At 47.1% G+C, this 15,799-nt stretch overlaps 1 protein-coding gene across 1 annotated transcript in view; it reads left to right on the plus strand.

Annotated features, from left to right (window-relative positions):
* Nucleotides 1-14,777, plus strand: part of GAB3 (GRB2 associated binding protein 3) — a gene marked incomplete at both ends in the record, with an annotated part of 50,321 nt that extends 35,544 nt beyond the window's left edge. Inside the window, 8 exons of the mRNA XM_079542113.1 lie at nt 4,823-5,039; nt 5,911-6,380; nt 8,817-8,872; nt 9,933-10,188; nt 11,078-11,159; nt 12,400-12,502; nt 13,721-13,834; nt 14,661-14,777. Of these exons, the coding sequence (XP_079398239.1) occupies nt 4,823-5,039; nt 5,911-6,380; nt 8,817-8,872; nt 9,933-10,188; nt 11,078-11,159; nt 12,400-12,502; nt 13,721-13,834; nt 14,661-14,777 (1,415 nt within the window). The remainder of the gene's footprint in view (nt 1-4,822; nt 5,040-5,910; nt 6,381-8,816; nt 8,873-9,932; nt 10,189-11,077; nt 11,160-12,399; nt 12,503-13,720; nt 13,835-14,660) is intronic.
* Nucleotides 14,778-15,799: the final 1,022 nt, after the last annotated feature.

Raw genomic sequence — 15,799 nt, forward strand, 5'->3', positions numbered from 1 at the left:
ATTTGAAGATTATCAGGGAACTGGCTTCTGCTGGGTGGAAATAATAGCTGGCCACTTGGTCTCGCATCGATGAAGCAATTTCTGCTAGAATAAACATCAGGCCTTTAATAAGAAAAGGTACTGTTTATGTGAAAAGCTGACTGTTATCTTCTGGGGCCGTTTATTTCATTACACGTCCAATATTTATTTAGTTTGGCTTAATGCAAGACACCTGTTCCTGGAAAGTGTCCTGCAAAACTTGTATTTTCTCAGGCTTTGTTGGATGTGGAAAGTGCACAGATTTGGGTGTATGTATACATAGCTCAGTATTTTTGTCATTGATTTATCTTTGCCTATTAATGAGAAGAAAAATAAAGCAAAGGCAGAGGACAGAAGAGCGCTGGGAGAACATGCCTAGACTGAAGAGATGGTCCTTCCGTGCAGCACGAAGCCGGCCTGTTCTGCCAGGCCCTGTGCCTGTGTGTAGGCAGGAGGGTGAGTTTCTTGGAAAGCTTCCAGGAGTTAACCACTCCAAGATGGATCTAGCCAGTAATTAAAGCCGGGACCTGTGTCATCATTAACCTGCCTTTCAAACGAGAAAACTGGGCTCAGATAACAACAATCTGTCTTTCCCTTGACATTTCCAAGGGGCAGATACAGCAGCAATTTGAGAGCTTTGTAGGAAGTGAGTCAGAATAAAGTCCTTTGCCGTGACAAAAGCTAGCAGAAGAGCAAAAAGGGCGGTGATGGAGAGACCTGGCCCCATCCAAGATAACTCAAAGGGCAGCAATATGTTTAGGGGTGTCACAGTGTGACTGAGCAGACTTTCCTGCCCTAATCCATGTGTTAATCCTGGTGATTGCAGTTGCTACTTGGACATATCGCTACCTGGTAGCAAGAGGAAGCAAAAGGTAATTAGATGTTTTGTTTTAACCTGTTACAGTTCCTGGCCTTCTTTAATAACTTTTTCAGTAGTTCATTCTGAGGGGAAATGGGAGTGGGAAGAGCAGTGTTCCTGTTAAACACTGATGTCTTTGCATTAATCTTAGAGACCTCTAGGAAATCTTTTTGTGCCATTAGAACTTGCAAATTTGAGCTGGTTGCCTTTTGTGATAGCAGTCAATGGTCCTTCCAAGCTTGTGGGTAACCAGGGGCCAATTAGGAATCCACTTCCTACTCATCTGCCCTTGTTGAAACTCAGGTGTAGCTCTTGTGTTGCTGCTTTTGCTGCAGTATTATGTGGGTTATGATTTTTACCAATTAGTCTGAAATGATGTCAAGTCTTCTCATGCAAAATAAAGAAAACAAATGTATTTCTTCATCTCAAATGTGCATTCAGACTTCTGGCACAGTACTGAGGATATGCACAGGGAGATAGGATCTGTGGCAGGGGAGCTAAGACTGTATCTGGAATAGATGTATTTTTGCTGGAAAACTTTGTTGTTATTCTGGTAGAGCACAACATTCCCTGCACAATGGCTGCACGTGGGCAGTACTGGCAATATCACACAGTATTATTTCTCTCCAAACGAAGACCACCAGTGTAGGTGTTGATGGACCAAAAGTGACAGCCTTTGCTCTGGCAGGCTGGAGAGCTGGCATCCTTGCTTTCTGCTCTGTTCCTCGAGGCAAATATCCCCCACAGTGCAGAGCATTTGCTTGGGTCATTATAAAGTATGGCATCTGAACCTGCAGCCTGCATCACAGACAGTGCAAACAAAGCTTCCAGGCATGACCTCCGTATCTCTAATGGCAAACAGCTGATTTATCCTGCAGTTCCTGTTGATGTGGTTGGGTCTGGGGTGTGTTCGAGTCAGGCCACAGGGCACGTTCAGATCCTATTCCTGCCCTCTGGTTTAAGTCTGCATAGTTCCACAGGCTGCACAGTACATCTCAAAAAGATAATTGCTCCTTTTTTTTTTTTTTTTTTGGAAGCACCTAAATCCCCCAAGAGGCTGTAGGTTCAAACAAATTACCCTTAAAAAGTAGCATGAGAAGTGAAAAGCTCTATTAAATGCCATATGCTTTTTTAACATGCATGCTACTGTTACAAAAAATAACAGTCCCTAAAATGAATCATCAAAAACGCATGCATTGCAGGAAATTTTAATAAGCTGTTCAGTGTATTAAAATGACTATCAAAGCCAATATTATATTATGAAATCAATCACTCTCAATCTTTCTCAAAATCTGCTCTGAGGCTGACTCTGACCTATCCCAAACCTAATGCTTTCTCTGCTTAATGCACAGAGTGCAGCAGGGTGTGGGCAGTGACTCAGTCCCAAACACCACCCAGTTCTCAACCCTTCCAGCAGCAGAGAAGCCGGAATTCCATCAGGCCTTCTTCACCAGTGGCCTCTGGTTTGGCATTTAAGCAGCCAGACCCAGACCAAAGCTATCAGAACCTCTGCTGGCCCCGTCAGGAAAATCTTTTAGCCAACATGAGCCGGTGGAGAGGAAGCATGAGCTCCAGCAGCTGTCAGGAAGCACCTGGGCAGGCAGCAGGCACCCAGGCCAGCAGCCGCCCTCACCCCACAGCATTGCTGGATGTGATGTGAGGCTGGCACCATCTCTGCAGGAGGGGGAGCCCCCACTTCATGGTTTGGGATGAGATGAGGTGGCCAGGGAGCTCCATGGCTACCTGACATCTCATACGCATACTGAAAGTGGTGGATGCAATGCATTGTAGCAGCTTCTGATGGGAGAAAGTTGGTTTTCATCTCATTATCATTAGGAAGCCATTCTTTAAAGACTGTAGCTGTGCATAAAGTGTTCCCCAGGGCCACACCTTGGCAGGCTGCTCCTAAGCCCAAGAAGGACGTTTTGTCTTGGATTTCCTCTTCATTTCTTCCATGGGCTTCAGGTATTGCTCTACAGCCCATGTGAATGCCTTGCCTCCTTCCCTGTGCAGTTCCTTATGATCCCTACTCATCTCCAGTTGCTCTGCCTTCTCTGACAGCAGCCAGGACCACACTGGGGCCTGATGTCCAGTCAGCAGCATCCCCTGAAGCAATTGTTTACCCTGTATCCCCCTGGGATGCTGGTGCTTGGATAGTAGCGTTTCTGGTACTCCATCCAATCCACTGCTCTCTCACCTCTCTGTGGTTCTGGTCACTCTTGCTTGCACCCATATTTGCACACAGCTGAGATCTTCTCCCTTCCTGCTGCTCTCTAATGGTTTCTTTGCTTCTTTTCAACCTTGCCAGCACAGGGGGCTAGTTTGACTCACCAGTGCCTTGGTGCAGCCACTCTGGGCACATCTCAGCCAGCCAAGGCAGCGTGCTGGCAGCATGGGAAACCAGAAGCTCTGTTCCCAAAAGGATCACACTCTCCTCTCAGAAATGCTTTCCCCTTAAGGTCACTGCTTTATTTCCCCCCTCTACTCCATACAAAACAAGCAGGGCAGTGCCTGGCTCTTGAGTGGAGTCAAGGGGAAGTGTGACTGCTCCTCCCAGGCCTCCTCTGTGGGAGGAAATCCCTCCCAGTGCTCCTCAAGGCTGCTCTTTCATGTCAGCCATTGCTGCATTTCCACTTCCATGCAGCCTGGTGTGGGGGATGCTGCGCACAGGGACCCCCCCACTTTCACTGTGTCCTCATGCTGCCATTGCTCAATGATCATTTTGGGGCTGCAGCCTGAAACAAAGCTTTTCCCTCCTGCTATTTCAAGCAGTGGCCCTGTATTGATGGACAGAGCATCCTTTGCAGCATCTTTGTCAATGCAAGGCAGAAAATTTGGGGCTATTACCCACCAAAACAGCAATTTTGGCAGATGAAGCCATCTTCTGTCATAGTGGCAAAGAGGGAGACAGGCACCAAACCAATTCTTTGCCTGCTCTCTAGAAAATGGGCATGCATAATTTATTCTCCCCAACTGCTGTCACAGCACAACTTTAATGCACACTGGTTTGGTTACCAGCAGAGCTGGCAGGGAAGGGGACGATCTGTTAGGAGCTGGCTGTGGGTTTCCAAGCCCCTGAAGGCCAGAAAAGAGCAGCCACACAGCAAGCGGGAGGGATGGGGATGGTGCAGATCTGCCATGTGTTGTGCAGCCCGCAGCCTTTCCTGATGGGATAATCTGAGGCTAAACTCTGCAAGTACCAGATGGAGCTCAGGCCTGTTCACTCTCTACATTAATAATCCAGAATGTCATTAATTTTTCTTGTACATTGTGGGTTTTTTAATTTTTTTAAATACTGGTCAGAAGGTGACGTGAACATGCTTTGCTGAGGTCTCTATGGAGTTAGCCTGATGCATATTTGATCACACTCAGCTTGCAAGACAGCTCCAAGTCCAGTATCTGCAATCTGAGTTACTGCCTGAGCCAGCAGAATGAAAAAGAGAAAAGTTATTTTCCAGCTGGGAAGGCTTCAGCTGTCAGCCCTGCTCCACAAGCATGAAAACTCTTGATGCCTGTGTCTTTCAGATGATCACTGGGGCAAAGAGGGCTGCTGAAGTCACATTGCTGTGAACACCTGTCTAATACTATGCAAATGCTTTGTTCAGGTAGCTTGAATTTAAGCATGTGCATTGGTGCTTTGTAACCTGGGGTTCGCTGCTATGCCATACCTCCAAGTACACAGGGGGAAGCGGCAGCAAGTCAGTGCTGATGGGGAAGAAAAAAGATGACTCCCTCCCCACTTTAAAGGGAAAACACCACTTTCCCCTGCTTCTTTTGGCTTAGAGGAGGATGCAGGCTCTCGCTGTGCTGAGGGCTGGGTTGACCTGCTGGGTATCTCACATTTTGCAGTGCAGTGCAGGACCTGGCCCACAGAGGCATGCTCCCGGCCATCAGTTATCACCTCACCCTGCTGCCACTCACCAGGGCTGCTGTTTCCCCTTGCAGGTTCAGTGGAAAGCCTGTCCCACACAACCTCGTCCCCCCAGCCTTCGCCAGCTGCCTCCACCCACACATCCCGCATCGCCGATCCCTCCTTCTCGGTTGACCACACTGCCACCGACGCTTCTGCTGCAGAGGAGACCCCTAGTGAGTCGGAGTCGGTCTTCCTCCCCGACTACCTCTTCCTCTCCAACTGCGAGTCGGGCAAGCTCAGCCACACCAGGTAACTGGGGTCTGTGCACATGTCAGGTTGCAGCCACCACTGCCTACCCAGCGATACTATAGGGGATAACGGGGGGCAAACTGGTCCCTGAGTCCTGCAGCTCCAGGGAGGCTTTTGAGACCAACGGGGGGCCATCAGCCTAATCCAGTTTACAAGGTCTTTTTATAGTGAAGGTGAGCAGTCAAGCATCATCTGTTGGTCTTGGCCCATGCAATCTTCCTCCAAGTGCTCTTTCTGCCTGCTGCTGCCCAGGATGTTCCACAAAGCACCCCATGCCCCAGCTCAGGAGGCATACATACCATGGCTGTAGGGAAGGGACAGACTTTGGCTCAAACTGTGCTTTTTGTCATGCAGTATCACTCAGAAGGAAAGAAATGGTGAAGTCTCAGCAGAACAGTGCTCTCGCTCCTCCCCTTCCTTCTCTGAAAGTTCCTCTGGTTTTTAACTTGGGTTCCTGAAACACGACAGTTGTCTTGCTCTGGGAGCTGCTTCTCCTCTTGCCTGGGAACCAGACTTTGTAGATATAGGTATTTAGTGGATTCTGCAGCATAAAGATTAAAACTTGAGAAGTGGTGGCATGAATGCTTCTTGTGGACACTGAGGGCTTGGTCTCTTCACTGCTGATGCAGGGGATTGAAGCCCGGGGCTGACAGACATGCATTGCTGGGAGGCAAAAATGGGGCATGCACTGGGCCAAGCTCAGGCAGAAAGCAAACAGCATTAAGGGATCAGTGGGCATTTTCCAACTGGGAGTGAAAAGCAGCCCATGGAGCTGCTCCCAGTGGATTGCACCCCCAAGTCCCCACACTCATGCATTCATCCAGTTACAAGGAGAAAAGGCAATGCCGGTCCTGCTCTGTGCCCCACGCAGGTGTGACAGCTGGTCCAACTCAGACAGATCGCTGGAGCAGACCTCATCAGATGATGTTTTCATCGACTCTCTGCAGTCCCAGCCCTCCTTGTACCTCGTGCAGCCATCCGGCACCATGCACCAGGATGGGGCCCCGCTGGCAAACCCTGGTGTGGTGCTCAGGAGCACGGACATGAGTGGGACAGCCAGCGACTTGTCCTCCTCTCCACTGCTGGGGACACCGCTGACACCAACCTTTCCAATGGAGCAGAGCCAAAGCACGCTGCCCTATGGTGTGAGCCAGCTGGACGTGCTCTCCAACACACCCCCGCCACGGCCCCCCAAGCCCACCCACTTCTCAGACAGGCGAGGGGATGAGGTAGGTGGTGGGGTGCTACAGAATGGCCACGCGGGGACCTGCCGTGCTCCAGTGGCACTGGTGCCCAGGAGAATCTCCCTGTCCAGCCTAGACAACATGAGGAACTGGAAAGGTGAGTGCAAAACTGCATCCCAAAGGGTTTGCTCCAAACCAGTTTGCAAGCAGTGTTCTGACCTATCTACCAGTGTATTCAGTTCTTGTCCCTCTCTCTGCCTCTGAAGGTCAAAATGTGGGCTTGTACAGGAGAAATGTCTTTGTGGCTGTGCTGCTCAGAGTCCTCTCAGTAAAAGCAGCAGTCTTTCCACATGCTTAAAGAACAGGAAGCCAGGGAGATGCTGGGGGTGGGATGTAATCCTGGCTGAACCAGGGTAATTGTGTCCTTCAGCAAATCCCCTCTGTCCTTGCATTGCTTTCTGGCTAGCCTGAAAACTTACTGCAGAGCTAGACTGCTGCAAAGCAAGCTCAGGTTCCTGGTGAGGTGCATTTCCACTTGTTCTTAAAATACAGTCATTTCAAAGTAACATTTCAAAATAACCCGGAACATACGGATGTCAAAGTCCAGCACACACAGTATATGAGAGTTTTATTCTGTGGAGCCACAGAACGAAGAGCAGCTGAAATACCTAGCTGGAAAGCATCACTTATTTTGGAATGACATGTCTTTTTGGATGACAAAGAAAATGCAGGGCTTTATGGATAAGTGTCCTCCAGCCTCCTGTGGGAATCATCGAGTCATTAAGTTTGGAAAAGACCACTAGGATCATCTAGTCCAGCACACTCAGTGTCTGGGGCCGTTAGATCTTGCCCTTGAAGCTCAAGCACTAGAGCAAGGACACCTCTGCCCCAGGCTGTTTATCAGCGTACAAACAATTCTTGGAAGGTTTTTGCAGAAACACCCATCAGTGGAAATGCTGTTCTTCATTATCTGTTACGTCTGCTTACTCTCTGAAAAACATTACTTCTGCTTCCACGCATACACTGCTCTGACACCAGCAGCATGCTTGAGATGGTTAACGTTTCTCCATCACAGTTTATGCCAAAATGCTGTTAAGAGGATTAAGTGCCCAAATGTCATGCTCTGCTACCATGCTGCAAGGTTATCTCTGCCTGACAGGGGGCAGCAATGAATTAATAAGTACTGCTATTTTTTTTTTTCTTCTCCTGAGTGCAGCTGAAAGTATTTGAAAGGTTAAATTCTGAAATAAAATGTGCTTCACAGAGAAAGATCTGAGAAAGAAATAGGGAGAAAGCAGCTGCTCCTTATGGGCTCCTGCAGTTTAGTTCATTTTTTTGCCTTTGGTAACCTGTAAATGCTGAGCTGCTGTTAGTCAACCTGCTACAAAGGCAGCATGTGCAGGCAGAGCACCTATGTTGTGGCACCTGCTGGTGCCTGAATGCCTTTTTGCCAAAATAACTAAATACAGTCAGTGTCTGCTGATCCAAATCCATCTGTGCCCACACTAACCTTCCTGCTTAGCATTTCTGCCACCATTGGCATTGCCCCACGCCCCACTGCAGTGCAGCACTGATGTCTCCTAGGCAGGGAAGGGTGCAGGCTCATGATGCTCCTGCCCAAGGACTCTGTAGAGCACAGAAAAACAGTTTTCTGCAAAGGAGATCATTTTCCAGGATAGGATGGTAAATGTATGCACAGGTAGAATTATATATGCCTGTGTGTGCACGTATATATGTATATATTCAAGTACATGTGGTAGGTAGGAGTGACAGCACTTCTGTTTCCTCCAAATCTCTCTGTTTCTATTTTCTGTCCTTGAAAACAAAGTGTAACAGTCTTCCATTTTTTAGAGTGAAATCTCACCACACAGAGAAGAAACCTCCCAGCATTTCCCTCCACTATACATTCTACACACTGAACAACATTCTTTTTCACCTTTTCCTTAAAAAATGACGTTGACCTACACCAAGACAATCCAGGCAAGGGACACTGTGACCAGCAGCCTTCTCTCTGGCTGTTTGTCCTCCACCAGCACAAGGCACGTGCATCACATCAACATTTCTGGGTGGCAGAGATAATTTCTCCCCTGTATTATGTTTGTTCACACAGCTTCAGTACAACACATGCTTCCTGGCACCTCATGCCCTAGGCACCTAAGTGGCTTTCTGAACAATAGCAAAATAATCTTCCATCCAGTCCAGTTATGATGGGTGTTATATGATAGATGGGCAATAGAGAGACTAGAGCAGGTGTTGGGTTTAAGCATTGGTCTGCTTGGTTGCTTGCTCTGCATACCAGTCTTTCTGCCCAGAAAACTGCTTGTGTCTATGGGAAGGTCATTTACAGCAGAATTACATGTGAGTAATTTCCTTGGTTTCATCATGCTTAAAGCAGCTGTAATTGTTCTTGAAACATTACCAAGTTAGTCCTGCTCCTACATATCATCGAATTTCCTTGTTTAGGGTAAATAGCAGGAGTTCTGCAATCTCTGTGTAGCCGTGGTTATTTTAAAGCCATATGCTTTATTCTGGAATGACCTCCAATGAGGTTGCTCTGGCTTGCCATATTTTTAATCACTTTTTTTCCTTGCAGCAGACATGGAAGGCAGTTCTTTAAGAAGTCGGGACAAGAGACTTAGCTTGAATTTGGTAAGTACTCTGCATAAATTTAAACACAGGTGCATGACAGACTTCCAGAGGTGAGTCATTTCATATCCTGATAGACAGTCACTTCTGTCCTGTGCTCAGCAATTTAGAAAATGGAGGAAGCCCTTGGCCTTTGACAATTTCTGTGTCACTTCTTTGAGGCCAAGGAGAGGGGAAGGTCACAACATGGAGAACCTGCTTTTAAGGCAGACAAAGGCAGGTCTGCTGTGAAGGACAGCAGTAACTCTAGAATGAACCTGTTGACCACAAGCACCTGAGAAAACTGCTTCTCTTGGAAAAAAAGAGGTCTAAAGAAGCCTATCATTTCCTGATCCTAAGGAACATCTCTTCTCAGGACATAGGGAAGTCTCTGCCTCAAAGCCCCTGTGATTCAGAACTCTGCAAGCCCAAAGGTCCTGCCTCAGCTTTTGACAGACGTGGGTTACGTGTAGCACCATCAGGCATCATGCAGCCAGCCTTCTGCTTGGCACTGAACAGTTTTCTGAGTGGGAGTTCCTTTGCTGCTCATCTGCAAGCCCTGGTGGTGTGCAGCTGATGCCTACCTCCCTTTGAAAGCTCGCAGCGTTGATGATCCTCTCTCCTCAATGCTCAGCCAGCACCAGCCTGCATGAAATGAATCTCTAGCGTTTGTTCCCAGCTGTCAGAAATAACTTGTATGTCTGTGCCTTTGCTCTCTTAGCTCCTACATTTGCAAAAATCTAGTTGATCAGGTGTTCTCCTTTTGAGTGTTTTCATATAAAAGGGCCTCCTTCATGTCATAGGACAGAATTGCTGCTGGAAAAGGCAAATGCAGCCTTGCTGAAGTCAAAGTATTGAACCTACTGAAGTTACCCATAAATTTGGTCTTACTTTCCAGCAGTGAGTGGCTGAGCTCAGCTGTGACACGAGCTCCACTTCTGGCATGAGCATCTGAACATGTGTGTTTCTCCTGTCCTTCCAGCTCACACTTCTTGCTGAGGTCTCGCCAGGACCTCTCAGTTTGCTCAGAGCAAGCTGTTTGTTCACCAGCATTTCTCTCTCCTTTCCTCCCTCACCACTGAAGCCCTGCCCCTTCTCCCCGCTCTACTCGACGGCTGTGGATGGAGCAGAAGACAACTATGTGCCCATGCGCCCCAGCACCTCTCCCTCGGCACCCGGCTCCGACTGCTCCCCTGATGGCTACATCCCCATGAGCCCCAGCTCGGCAACCTTCACCTTCCCTGTAGTCAACACTGAAAAGGTCACCAGCCCCTTACCTGAGCTGCCCTCCGACCTGGAGCCGCCCCCAGTGAACCGAGACCTCAAGCCTCGCAGGAAATGTAAGGCCAGACTTAAAGAGCAACCACTAGGCAAGTGCCCTGATAGAGGGGACACAGGAGGCCTCCTCTGGGAGTGGCCCTGGTACATTTCATTTGGGTTAGTATAGTGCAGGAGTGTGCACCGACTCTGCAAATGGCCACGTGGGTGTAGTTTGGGAGACAGGAGGCTAAACTTCTGCCTCACCAGCTGCCCTGCCCCCCAAGAGCAGGACAGCCAAACACTCAAATCCGCACACCTGATGTGGATTTTTGGTTAAATCTTCCTTAAAGTTTCCTTCATGCTTCTCATGGCTCTTCCAAAATTTGAGTTGCATTTTCAGAGGATATACTGGGGACAAAATTTAGCTCTGCAGAGAAGAAATTGCTGAATCCGAGTTTGTATTTAAGCACTTTGGGCTACAGATCCAGCGTTGCTCAGAAATTTGTTGAAGAAATGCTACATGAAGCAGGGAGAGAAATTTAGAGTGCTGCCAGAAAGCAGAGCAAGCTCAGCTTCTTTCTTAGAGGGTTTCGAGAACTGAGTGGAAAAGGTACCCTAGTGTGAGGTGTAGTCCTCTCCATATGTAGCACCTTTGGGTTTAGAAGAGAGCCCAGAGCCTTGACCTGAAGGTGAATTGGGTTCTCCTTGCTGAGGCATGGACAGGGGTCTTGTAGGGCATTTGTTTTCCTGATGCCTGTTGTATTTATTCTGTTGGTTTTGGACTAATGAGGGACTTTGCTTTCCTGCACTGACTGAAGCAGTCACCTGTTACTGATTTCTATCAATTAAGTTTTGTGAAATACTCTGTTAGTTTCTTAGTGTTATTAAAAATTTGCATTTTCCTAATCAACCCATGCTTTTTGTGAGTCTTGCTCTTGCAAATGTAGCTCCTTTTGTATCTCTTCGTAGCACGGCCACCTCCTTTGGACTTGAGAAACCTCTCCACAATCCGAGAGCATGCTGCTGTGACCAGGATGTGGACTGTGCCTTAGTAAGTCAACGTGAAACCCATTGCTCCAATCTTTCAAGCATTAACACTGTGGAATGGAATTAAAAATAACTGATCACATTCCTTGAGATACAGTTTCCGGGCAAAGTCCACAAACCAGAATTTCACAGGGTTCCTTCCAACATCCCCCAGGCTTTTGCTGTCTCTAAAAGTTGATGCTCCCTGTCAATCCAGGTAGCTCCAGTGAGCTGAGCATCATGCAGTGCTGCCAGGAGGGATGTGGGTTGGGTATCTTGCCAGATTAGTGTTTGCTCAAAACTCATTGTCTTTTGAAGGTTCCTTTTGAAAAGACCAGAGCTAACCTGTGCTCTGAAGTGCTTGTTGTGATGGCTAAACTTCAACTTCAGGGAACTCATGAGCTGGGGAAGTCACGGCGAGATGCCTGGGGGAAAGCCTGGCCTACCAATCCCAATCCCCAGCACAACCCTTGAAAGCTGGTAACCCCTCAGCTGCCTGCCACAGTCTGTCTGAGGGAGAACCAGTAGCCTCCCTTCCCAGCATTCCTGCCAGAGTGCCACAGTTAATGAGTGCTGACACAGTGCAGAGTCCTGAAGGATAATGAGCTCAGAGGGAGTTTGCATGTTTCGCATTAACAAAACTAAAAAAGGACTATATCCGGAACTAATAAAGCAGAAGGAATTGCACTGTTGATGCTGCACGAAGTAGCCATCCAGTTCCCTAGTAACTAACCCCATTGTGCCAGCCTGCAGTAATTCACTCATGATACACCTCTGACAGCAATGTTAGTGAAGAGATTTCCCTGAACAAGGGCTGAGTTGCAGCCATCTCTACACACAGACAGCATGTGTTTACATGGTGCTCAGAGCCAGCCAAGTCCCTCTGCATTCCCCTCCAGTAGCTAATTAATTTGTGTTAATCTCCAAGGAGCGGGTAGCCGCACAACAAACTGCCCCACCGGCACTTGTTATCCAAACGAACGTTCTCTGTTTGTGCCCCTTGATGGAGGATGGCTACAATATTTTATGCTTTCTGTCATAGCAGAGATGGTAAACATTCATTAAAAAATAAAATAAAATCAACCAAGACACTTACAAGATTATAGCACTTTTTCCTGAACTAAGGAATATTTTTGGACATCCTTTCCATAAAGGCTGCAGCGTTAGTGTGAGTTTATTCACCATATGGACTGTGTCAGGCTTTGGCTTCATTTCAGAGCATCTGTAAGATGCTTCCTTAACCTCTCCTGTGTTTTTCTTCATAGCAATCGAATGAGCTTTATCTCACCAGAAAGAGACGGTATTAATTCAGCAAGAATATTTGCCAATTCAGTTTCCGGAGAAGAGGAAGAAAGTTACATTCATATGGTAATCTTCATTTTCACACAGCCATCCTTTGCTTTATTCTGTGCTGTCACACTGATGGAGAATGTAGAAGTTTGTTTTCTAAGAAAAAAATGTTGAGGAGGTTTGTCCTTTGCCTTCTGTTTTAACAAAAATGATGAAACGGTTTTAAACCAAAGACAGTGGGACCAATTTACAGAGAGATAAGGGGAGCCCTTCTTCTGCTCTGCAGAACTCAGCTGTTTGCCCACGAATGTTGCTGAGCAGTTCCAAGAGATCACAGGGATCAGCCATATTTACATGAGAACTCACTAAGGCAAAGGCAAATCAAATCTTTTCGCCTTTCAAAAGTGTGCCCTGCAAAATCTCCAAGGAAATGACAGAAAGCCGTTAGCGCACTTCCTAAAGAAACACACCAAATATTGTGCAGAAACAGAACGCCCATTGCAGTCTCCTATTGCTTCTGCTTTGGCTGGTGGCACTAACCCCACTTCCCATCCCACGAGAGAAGAACATCTGGCTTTGTGGCTTCCTTTTCTTCATTCACTCTCTAGCCATATCTTGCAAAAGACCAGAACCTCAGTTTCCTTCGAGTTTTGGGTAGAAATTCATCTCAAATCCCTCATTCTGAGCCACTGTTTACACATTTGGCTCCAGAACTAAAGCCCGACAGCAAAGGCTCTTCAAATACATTGCAAAACTGACCACAGAAGACTTAAACAGTCATCTCAAATTTTAACCCACATCTTTGCTAGATCATAACCTGCTCGAAAGTTCCAGGTGTAACTGCTCCCCTTTTGATTTTTCCAGTCAGTTAGAACTCTCCACGTGATTGCGATCGTCTGTTCATTCCCTGACGCTCTCAGTTGCTAGATTTGCAAGAGTTACCCCCACGATGGTTCAGATGGCACCCCTGCAAACCTGAACCTTCCAGGGTCTTGGGGTGAGAAGCTGAGCTCCTTCCTGAGAATACTGTCTAAATCAGAATGAAATTCAGCATGATTTGCTTGCTTTGCTATAATTACCAGGAGGAAAAGGCACTCTCCGTTCCCTCATGGCATGTGACAGCTAATCAGCAGTACCCTTCAGTTAGTCACCAGATGCACCTTTGGCACAGACTGCCCTGTTGGTGCTGGCTGTCCTCCTTTGTGCTGTCGAGAGAGCCTCTGCTTCCAAGGTTGTCCTGCTTCCTCCTGGGATCGTATTTTATGAGCATTAAAAGTTTCTCTTCTTTCCTGACAGGAGCACAGACAGGCAACATCTCCATACAGTGGTGCTTTTCCATGGACAAGGAAATCTAACCTTGATTACTTAGCATTGGATTTTAATTCTGCTTCCCCATCCCCTGTACAGAAGGTATGAGTCCCTGCGAAGAACCCCAAACCTCCTCACTCTGTATCTACTGGGAGGAAAACAAGATCCAGAGCCTGCCAGGTGCCCTAGGGATGTGCAGCAGTGAGGGCTTGTGGGCAGGTTTGTTTGGTGCTTGCAGGATCTCTGCATGCTCTCCCATTTTCACTTTGTCTCCACAAACCCTTTCCTGCTAGTTTTCCCCCAAATCTCTTTGCAGTAACAAGTTTACAGCCTATGATATATTCACCAGGTAAAACTGTACCATCTCTCATAACACAGCAAAATGTGCATCCTTGCTCTTGCATCTCTGAAAACATTATAATTTCTTTAGCAATGCTGAGAAAACACAGTCCTTGTTCCAGAGAGCTTACAGCCTGCCCAGGTGATGAGCAGGTACCACTGCAAGCAAAGAATACTGTGTGTTTGGGAAGTTTTGTGTCCCATAGACCATTTTCCCTGTCAACTAGCACTGCTGGAGGCAAAAGACTTAGCCCACCGAAGCCTTTTTAAATGAAAACCATCCCTCTGGTTACAGTGCAGGCAGGTTATCCCGGCAGCAGGACTGCTGGCTTGATGAGGATGGTAATCTGCATGAACATAGCCCAGACAGCCATTTTCCTCACTCACATCTGGGCTGAGCGTAGGGTGGTGGATGGTTGACTGTAGCTCAGGCAGGCTGCAACGCAACGCTTTTGTCAGCTGATGTCACTGCGAGCTTCAGGGTGAAGTGAGGCAAACAGAGAATAAGGGATAGCAGAAAATCGAGCCAGGTTTCACTAACATCTCGCCCTGAAATGAATGTAATATTTTTTTCCCTTGTCTCTCACAGAAACCATTTCTTTCTGAGGAGCAGAGAGTGGACTATGTCCAGGTAGATGAACAGAAGACTCAGGCTTTACAGAACACTAAGCAGGAATGGACAGATGAGAGGCAATCAAAAGTTTAAAGGAAGAAGATTTGGATCTGGAGGAGGTGGTTTGTTTGCACTGGAACCATGATGTCAATGAAGCAGCTATCACAGAGTTCAAAGGCAGAGAGAGTGAAGAAGCTGCAAGATGCTTGCAGTCTCTGGAGGAGTGGCATTTCTACCAGAAATCTTTGATTTCATTTGGAAATAGTATGTTAAATGAGTGAGTGCTTCACTGATTGAAGTAATGCATTACTCTTGTTACTGCCCTTACTGGTAAGCTACATGGTACCATTTCTGGCATAACTTTGGGACAAGTCAGACACTTAATGTTAACAAATCCACTACAAGTTGCATTAATCTAGTTGGTCTTGTCTTTTCCCTCTGTTGTATCATTCCTAGTTGCTAAAGCTATCTTTTATATTCCTTACAAACACTGTGGGTGCTCAGGCTGCCTGTGGCAGCAAGCATCTGACAGATATTGATGACTAATCAACTAAGGGCTAAAATACTGAAACAGTAAAAAGAACTTTTAAAATGTACAGCACTCAAGCAAAGAGAATTTTGGAACGTATTTTTCCGCTGTGTTTAAAAGATCTGACTCTGAGCTGTCAGAAGCTCAAAACAAGACTATGTACTGATGGGTCTGGGACATGTGGGCATTGACCCTCTGGTTGATGACCATCGTGTTAAGTTTCTCTCTGCTGTGGCTTATTCTTGTCACTCTCACTCTGATTACTACTGATGTTTTCTTCGTGTCTTGAGGAGTGTCCTCAGCACAGCACAGCTGCTCCTCTAGCAGGAGACTGCTGACACGCAGCTCTCAGCTGGCTGAAAAATAGAAAGGGAAGCTGTGAGCCTGTTTCTGCAAGTCTTGGGAGACCTGGCAAAGGATCAAGAATGCTTTCATTCAAACTGCAGAAGAAATGCAATTGAAATTGCTGGTAGCAATTGTCAAACTGATTGTTTCATCAGACTCACCCCAAAAAATGGAAAATTAAGAAATGCAGCTTGGTCTGTGAGAGGCTAGCAGGCCTGCTGGGAAACAACAGCACGGCATG

The sequence above is a fragment of the Tetrao urogallus genome (assembly GCF_951394365.1).
Source record: "Tetrao urogallus genome assembly, chromosome: 13".
NCBI lineage: Eukaryota > Metazoa > Chordata > Aves > Galliformes > Phasianidae > Tetrao > Tetrao urogallus.